Source organism: Sarcophilus harrisii, chromosome 5 (assembly GCF_902635505.1).
Source record: "Sarcophilus harrisii chromosome 5, mSarHar1.11, whole genome shotgun sequence".
Taxonomy (NCBI): Eukaryota; Metazoa; Chordata; class Mammalia; order Dasyuromorphia; family Dasyuridae; genus Sarcophilus; species Sarcophilus harrisii.
Genome location: NC_045430.1, coordinates 192915280 through 192924942, shown reverse-complemented (window position 1 = coordinate 192924942; position 9663 = coordinate 192915280). Strand labels below are relative to the sequence as shown.

The 9663-nt window shown below is 31.4% G+C and overlaps 1 protein-coding gene across 1 annotated transcript; it reads right to left on the bottom strand.

Moving 5' to 3' along the window:
* Positions 1-3345: 3345 nt before the first annotated feature.
* On the bottom strand, positions 3346-4660 carry LOC100924058 (olfactory receptor 2A1/2A42-like). Its single transcript, XM_031938204.1, has one exon. It carries the CDS (start codon positions 4526-4528, stop codon positions 3596-3598), a length of 933 nt encoding a protein of 310 aa, XP_031794064.1. The 5' UTR covers positions 4529-4660; the 3' UTR covers positions 3346-3595.
* Between the last annotated feature and the right edge of the window lie 5003 nt (positions 4661-9663).

The following is a 9663-nucleotide window of genomic DNA, read 5'->3' as shown; positions in this document are numbered from 1 at the left end:
AATACATAGATCTGATTAATATATTATTATATATTTGGTTAAAACTATTTTTTTTAAATCCTGCATCAATTTCTATAAGTCCTTGTTGCTCTGAATTATTTAAAATAGACACTTTTATCCTGAAAAATAAAAAGAGAAGGGCAGACACGATTGCTAACTTCAAAAAACTAAATAACTATTTAAAAATACATATAATATAACATATGTACATAACATAATAAATGTACATAAATATATATGTAAAATTATAAGTAAGGCCCATAATCGATAAAGAAAATTATATATAATGTGGTTTATAATATTATGTATTACATTCCACATAATCTTGGACACTGTCTCTGTCTCTCTCTGTATCTCTCTTTCCTCTGGTCCTTCAAGGAGTCTGATCTTGGATAGGTCACAGTCATAGTTTTTACCAACAGAGGTTTTGTCTGTCAGGAATCTGGTAACAGGATTTTTCTATAAGAGATATGACATTGGATGAGATCATTTTAATGATGAAACCTGTGAATTCTATGATCCTATCTTTCTTTCTATTTATTTTAAAGATTCATTATTATTGGAGGGTAACTGATAAAAAATGAAGATATGATAAAATTTCCTCTACCTTTGGCCTTCAGTTACATAGTATAAGAGACAACCCCAGAGGCTCTATATGTTTTCTATATGGCTTCCGTCTGTTTATGTAGCATCACAGAATCCTAGAGATAGAAAGGATTTATAAGATCTTTTTCTAATTTATTAATCATTCTAACTAAGCCATAAATTTTATTTAAAACATGTTTAACAAATGTCACACAACTTCTGTTTTTAAAATTTTCCTGTGATATAGACCTCCTACCTCTTATGGTAACCTGTCACCTTCTTAATCTCTAGAAAGATTTTCTTTCTCTTGAACAATTTCATTGTGGTAATTTCTGATCTTAGTTCATTGTTCTAGACGTTGCAGGGATCCTCAAACTTTTTAAATAGGGGGCCAGCTCACTGTCCCTCAGACTGTTGGAGGGCTGGACTATAGTAAAAACAAAAACTTTGTTTTGTGGGCCTTTAGTAAAGAAACTTCATAGCCCTGGATGAGGGGGATAATCATCCTCAGCTGCCGCATCTGGCTCATGGGCTGTAGTTTGAGGACCCCTGAAGAGCTAAGACAAATTTTAATTTCTATTCAATATCTCTCATGTTAATCATCTTTCAATGGATAACATCTCTTTCTGACCATCTCTTGAGAATATAATAAAAATACTAATGTTGACTGGAATGCTGGGAAAACAAAAAAAAATTAGAAAAGAAATTATGTTTTGACCATTATCTTACATTTTCAGTCATTGTAAAATCAAATTAGGATGTGTGACCTGAATACTGTAACATTGCAACACAATATTGAACTTGGATGTTGTAACATTACAAAGAACCTAATCAGGCTTTTTTACAGCTATGAATAGGAGAAAAGTTCTTAACCAATCAAACTAAAAAGGTATTCACACAAGGTGAAATAGATAATTTCATTTACATGATATTAAAAGTACTTTATGAACAAAAATTAAAGTTAGGATATAAAGGGAAACAGTTAAATGGTAGGGAGTTTACCTTTTTAACAAATTTATATGAAAATGTTTGATATCCAAAATATATAAGGAACTAATATAAATAAGATGAAGTTATTCCTCAATGAATAAGTGGTCAAATATGAATAAACTATTCTCAATAGATTATAAGCTATTAATCATATAAAGAACTCTAATGAATTTATTAGCTGCATTAGCTACAATAAGAAAAATGTAAATTGAAAAACTAATTTTGGTAGGAGAAAATGTATAAACATGACTAAAAGTGGGGAGACATAGTCAATATTTGAGGGGTTGTGGAAAGATAAGCATACTAATAAACTTAGTGAAACTATGAACTGAGAAATGTGCTAAAAACTACAGCACCAATAATTTTTCATCTAGATATCCCACTACTTGGTATATATCCAAAAGAAATAAAAGGTAAACAAAAAAGCCTGTATGGACCAAGGCATTTATAACAATATTTTTGGAGTTGCAAATTACTGGGAAAAAAGATTGAGTAATGTCTAAACAAACTGTTGGACATAAATTTAATAGAATATTATTATATCATAATAAATAATGAAAATGAAGAATATGCCTATGCATGGGAAAATATAGAAGCAAAGTGATGCAAAGTTAAAAGAATCAAGAAACGATAATGACAAAAACCCTATAACTAACAATGACAGAAATAAAACTGAACTCTGAAATTACAATATCTAAATTTGACGTTGAAACAGTTGAGAAAAATGTACTCTCAAGCTTTAAAGAGGTGACTATTTAAAGGATGTGGAAAAATCAGAACACGAATTCATTTTGGGTGAAATTATCAAATGATCCAAAATTTTGGAGAGCTTCTGGAATTCTGACCTAAGAATGGTTAAATAACCTATATTCTTTGATCCAGAAATAAATTTACTTGCTCTATATTCTCAAGATAATTAGGAAAAAAGGAAAAGAACCTATGTGTTCAAAAATGTTTTTACCTAATTTCTTTATAATGTCAAAGAACTGGAAATTGCAGCGATGTCCTTTAATTTAGGAAATGACTGAACAAGTTGTAGTATACAATTGTGATGGCATATCAATGTAGTATAAAAAAACGAACTTGATGATTTTTTTAAAAATATGGAAAATTACAGAAAATAATGAAGAATGAAATGAGCAGAACCAAGAAAATATTGTATACAATAACAGCAATATTGTTTTATCAAAGACTTGAGGTAAATAATTTTGCCTATTATAACAACTAAATTAACTATAAAACATGAAGAAAGATACCATGTACATCCAGAGAAAGAGATACATAGAAGAATGTATAGAATAATTTTACATTTTATACACACACACACACACACACACACACACATACACACACATATACAAACCTATTTGTTTCTAGTTGTAGCCATATGTAGGTTGGGAGAGAGGGAAGAAAAAAGAAAAAAGTAAATTTACATGATAATTTTGTTTTATATTTGAAAGAAATAACAAGTTGTGCATATTGGATCAGTAATTTCATGTTCAATCATCTTTTTATTATATTATGTTGTGGAAATGCTTGTTTTATTCCACAAATTCACAGTAAAATAAAATTTAAAAAGAGGTGATTATTAATAAATAAAAAATATGAAGGCACAATTGATTCATGTGTTGGTTATTTTCTGAAAATTTTTTTCATTGTAACAATAAAAATCTAGCAATTTTAAAAGAATAAAAATAAAGGAATAGTCATAAATGTATTTAATTTAATTACCTGCACTAATGTCCAAGGTTTGAGGGAAGGGAACTTAGAACAAGTCAGTTTCAATGGGAGGATAGGTTACATTGAACCATGTCATGAGAAGAAAGGCAAGATAAGGAAAATAAAGACAGGCATGTGGAATCATTTTAATAGGGAGCACCAATAATAAAAAAAAAAGCACAAATTAGGATTCTGAAGTAAAAAAAAAAATGGTGATTTAATTCCATTCCTCTAATACTCTAAATTATTAGATATCTCATTTTCTATGCTTTCCTCCTTAAATAAAGCTCCATGCAATCTCTCAAATTGGTCTCTCCCTCTTAAAGACTCTTCTTAGAGCATCTTTTACTTCTGCATTTCTCAGGCTGTAGATCAAAGGATTTAGGGTAGGATTAAAGAAACTGTAAAATAAGAAAAGAATTTTCTGTTGCTCTTCAGAGTTCTTGGTGTTAGGGGTCATGTAAGTGATTATGGCACTACCAAAGAAAAGCCCAACCACACAAAGATGGGAAGAGCAGGTGGAGAAGGCTTTCTTTCTTCCTTCTCCTGACTGGATTCTTAGGATAGCACCAAGGATATGTGAGTAGGAAATTAGGACCAAGCAGAGTGGAACAACTAAAATAAAAACACAGGCGACAAAGATGACCAATTTGTTGAGCCATATGTCTGCACAGGCAAGTTTCAGTACAGATAGGATTTCACAGAAGAAGTGGTTGATTTCTCGAGGTCCACAGAAGGGCAACCTAAGGAGGAGAAGCACATGGACCAATGCCAGGAGAGATCCACAAACCCAGGATGTGATAGTAAGTGAACCACACATTCTCCAGCTCATAATGAGTGTGTATCTGAGTGGATGGCAGATTGCCACATACCGATCATAGCTCATCATTACCAAGAGAATACATTCTATGAGGGCAAACATCAAAAACAGATAGGTCTGCATTATGCAACCTGCAAAAGTGATAGGTTTGACTGGATCCAGGAGATTTGCCAGCATCTGGGGTACTGTGTTTGAGGCATAAGAGATGTCAACAATCGCCAGTTGTGTGAGGAAGAAGTACATGGGAGTGTGGAGTCTGGAATCAAGATGAATCAGAGCCAAGATGACTCCATTTCCTAGCAGAGTAAAGGTGTAGAGTAGGAAGAAAATTCCAAAGAGAACCAGGTGCATCTTAGGGCTAACAAGAAATCCCAGGAGAATGAAATCTGTCACTGTGGTCTTGTTGCTCTCCATTAGCCTATGATGAAGACAAAGACATTTGAAGGAAGATATTAAAATGCATAGTTTGATATACTTTCACTCAGATTCATGAAATATTTGTTGATCTTTGTTAATCCTTTTTGATACTGGGGAAGAAGTCATAGAGAAGGCTGAAACAATTAAGAAGTAATTCTAATGATTTTAGCTTGCCCTTAACTTGCTCTCCTATAAAGAAATTTAAAGACTATTTTGATCTGCTATACAACTCTTGCCTTTCTTAAAGTTAATCTTTAAAAATAGGCTGGTGTGATACTGAAGTCAGGAAGATCTCAGTTCAAATCTGGCCTCAGACACTTATTACTTCCTAGCTGTGTGACCCAGGGCAAGTCACTTGACCCCAACTGCCTCAGAAAAAAAAAAAAAAAAACCTAGTCTGGTAATACAGGAAACTAAATATGTGTGTGGCTGCTCAAGGATAGAGAAGTACTATGTAAATTGTCATAGTGTAAGAGGAGGTTATTTTTCTTGTGATGAGAAAAAATGTTATATTATCTTAGGAAAGGAAATCATTCCAATAGCTATTGTTTTCCTCAAATCTTCACTGAGAAGATGAATGATTTCAAGGTCTTTAAAAAATTGGTCTGGGTTAAAAGCAGAAAGAACTAATTATGGAATATTACTTGCACTCACTAAATCTGAGGAGATCTGTCTCTCAAAATACGTTCAATAAAACAATTTTTCTAATAATCTGTCCTTTAATCCAAAGTTAACTGGAAATGGATGATTCTTCTATTATGCATGATGAATAGGTTAAAATTCTTAAAATTCTAGATCACTTAGATGATTATCATTTCTTTTTTAATGAGTGGTAGCTAACAATTGCAATTAAGCACATTTTCTTACATTTTAATTTTCTCCTACTCAACAACTTCCCATCAACTTCATAAACTCTCACTTTGCCAATATAGCTCAAATACATGGTAGTTAAGAGATGTTAAATATACAAAATGGTCAGATGTTGTTGATATAGAACACAGAGAAAAACACCGGTTATTGGTGTCTAATCACTGAACACTGAGAACAAGTGTGAGATGTTTCCTCCCTGGGAAGAAGTATGGCAATGGAGATAATAACAAGGACTGCTCAATTTCCATAATTTCTTTAGGAAAAAAGTGATGAAAAATTTAGAACTGTACCAACTACCATGTGACAACCTATATGAAAATCTGAAGAATAACTGACATGAGAAGAAAGTATTATGTTATAATCTATTTGAGATATAATAACTTTTTGTATTTCGTCATATTTGACATCTTCAGTGAACAATCAAAATTAAAGAGAAACTTGTTTCTTAATAGCTTTTAGTAAATAGCACATATCCAAAAGAAAATTCTGAACCCACTGATGATTTAAAATTTTTGATTCATATAGAAAGTAGAATTAAGAACTTACTCCTGAAATATAAATAAGGTGCCAAAATTAAAATTAAAAATTAAAAAAAAGTTTGTGCCAGCTAATTGCAAGTATCTGGCTGGTTCTACCAAATAGAAAAACAAGAGGATACAGCATGATAATGGACTCCAAATTTGTCATTCATACATCCTCACACTTGAGTGTGAAGTGACTCATTACCAAGTGGGCTAAAGGACAATATAATTTTTAGTTAGAGAAAATCTTAAAGACTTTATTTTAAGCAAGAAGTTGTCAACCATAACAATGCTAAATATATGAGAGACCATGAAATTATATCACTGGTTTCCATTTTAGATATTGGATATTGACATCTAGGAAATTGCTGTGGACTAAAACAGACTTTCAATGAATATTAATATACATATGCATATATATATACATACATATATAAATATATAACATATGTATTTGACAAAATCAACAAACATCATCATACAATATATCTTGGGGAGCTTATGTTAAGGCTTGCCTAAATGACTATAAGAGGTTCAAAAAGTATTTTTAGATTTGGTGTATCTCTCATAATTATATCAATATTATGTAGGGTGGGCAATTTGAAAAATTACCAATACCTATAAGCAGGAAAGGTTTGTATATTCTATGTAATAATCAACTGAAATAATAAATTGTTTATTTTGATCATTTTATGATTTTGATCATTTACTCTTCAATGCATATGACAAAATTGCCCAGTCTCTACATTCTATCATACAGATATAGGTAATTGGGATACATTTCCAGTTTTTAATAATCTGGTAACCACTCATATGCCATCTTGTCATTACAGTTGCAATGTTTCAGAAATATGTGTTGTAAATGGAAATCTAGAGAAAAGGCAGAAAAAAAATTTTTTAATGTTTTTCATCACAGTTCATACTCTCATGGTACCCATAAGAATAGAAACTGATATTTATTAACATTGAATCTGGGAATTTTCAAGTTGAAGGAAACATAGAGAAAAATGTGAAGAAACAGAGAGCCACACTAAGAACGCAAAGTCTAGCAATTAAAAGTCATAATCTCTCTTAACATTCTCTTTTGCATCAGTGCTCCAAATAACAAAAATCACAAAGGGGGGAAAGGGCAAAAAAGAGATCTGAAACTCTCAAAGAATGACATTTAAATGAATTTTTTAAATGATCACAAACACACACACACACACACACACACACATAAACTCACACAATTAAAAATTGAAACAACCTGACAATAAACTTGGGAAATTTCTAGTAACTGGTTTTGGTTTATATTGCTGAAGAGTTTCTTAACTAAGAGTTCTTTATAACAATAAAATCTGAGCAAACCACACACACAGCCACTCACATACCCATACACATAAAGAAAGAGAAACATATGTATACATATATATGTATGTGTACATATATATAAAGGTTGTTCATTTTAATACAAAAATCACTATACACGTATATGCATAGATATATGTGTATGTATGTGTGCTTTACATGTATAAAGTATCCCCAAAATCTATGTACATATGTATTTTTATATGCATATATTTTATAAAGTCATTTATTGATGTAGAAAAGTTCTAGTGAGGAAACTCTTTCTACTTATGCAGATCATTGAATATTCCACAACATATTGTCATAGACATTTGCTTAAGTACCCTGCCAGTTAAAATGACTTTCTCAGGGTCAGAGAACTAATATGTATGAAAGGTAAGGATTTTAATCTGGATCCTACTGACTTTAAGGCTATCTCTCTATCCACTCACTATACATCTCAGGTACACATAGATACATACAACACACAAACAATTATATATTATGTATGTATATATAATATACATGCAAACATATGTGTATATACATATGTATGTGCATGCACAGATATATGCATATCTACAAATATTAAATACACATTGAATAAGAAAAAACTAAAAACTTTTGTTATTTTTAAAGAACTTATATAGAATGTAAACTTATTAAAAGTAATATTGTTGAAAATATTGAATGTTAATCCCTAGTAATAAACAGATTACTTGGAATCTATTAGTTAATTAAGCAATTGATCTCTATCAAATTTCAACAACAGGATGTTTTTCAAAATTACTCTTTCTCAATATTTCACAATGAAATCATGGATTTCTTATTCTTCTTTGGTCTTTTACAAGGAAATCTCTCTGACTACATCTCTTAAAATCACAGTTTGCTGAATCTTTCTTTAACAGACCTTTTTTTACCATTAAAAATAATCAAGTAAAATATAGACCATTATATAATGGTCTGTATATATACATATAATATATAATGTATATATTATATATGTGACAATATAATGTATATAAATTTATGTATTATATGTAAGCCATATAAAATGTCCACATTTTATAGATTCGATCTTTATAATAAATTTTACTTGAGACATCTTCTTACCTAAAGTTATTAAGGAACAAAATTGACCTTTCCACTAGATAAAGAAGAGTGAGAACAAAAGAAAAAAATGTACAAAAAATTAGATGATATAAAATTTTTGCTTGTAACACACCAAAGTGCTAGAAGCCTAACTGAGTACACTTATCTAGTGACTACACAGGAACCTGGAGCAAGTTCTAGGGAACTGGCTTTTCAAATGGTATTAAAACTTGCATGATCTCTAGGATCCTCAGTATGAGATTCAGATCCACTCTTTGTGATTTCTTGCTCAGCTTGAAGAAGTTATCCTTGTCTCCTCCAGGAACAAAGGTTTTCCTCTTTGATTAACTAATTGACTCGTAAGAGTTCAGGCAAGGTGGAAGATCACAAAATTTGCCAAACATCACCCTCTTTGTCCTCCCAGAGAAGCAAAGAATTAATTCTGTGAGGAAAATTTAAGACTTTTAGTCTTTCATGAGATCCTGGGTCCTGAAATTCCAGAAAAGAGGAATAACCATATTACAAATTTATAATCTGAAAGTGTTTGGCTGAGCTATGTATCTCTGGATACTCCTATAATTTTGGATCTTGTATTATCATATCTTTAGAAAGAGGTGTAAGTTGTGGGAAGGCATAATTCATTTGTTCTCAGTAGCAATAGCAACGGCCTTATGTGATTCAAGTGATTTTGCAACCAGGTTAGAGAGTCCAAAGAACTAAATCTCCCCATAGAGCTTATTAGATTCCATTACTTGATTTTCAATTGGAACACATGTACGTTTCCCATTGGAAAAGTTCCCAATTCTGCAATTTAGAGATACTCTTAGTGGTGACCCTTGGGAAAGGATTAGAACTCTCTAAAGTCTGGGTCCATCTATGATAGTGACTGTTCCCCTCTCCTCCTATCTAGAATCATAGCAAATAGGTTCTGAGATCTCTCTATGTTACAAATCTTAGAAAGCTCAGTAGCTTGGGTGCTTTTGTATTGGCTAAGTACCTATTAAAATATTTAGTATAATAGGATTCTATAGTAAAGAATCATAGGATTTAGTTCTGGAAGGGACCTAAAAGATTGGTTCAGACCCTTTATTTCACAGATGAAGGAAGTGAAGCCAAAAGAGTTGAAAGAATCTTATACAAGTTTGTTAGTAGTAAGAGCAGATGTGGGATTTGAATCCAGGTGTCCTGATCAGATTTGGTGCTCTTTCTGCTATGCAACCCTTCAACTGTAGTTAAATTATTTTACATGAATCCAATTAATAAATCAGTCAACCCACTAGATAAAAAAGAATCTGTACACAATACTGAATGCTGTGAACT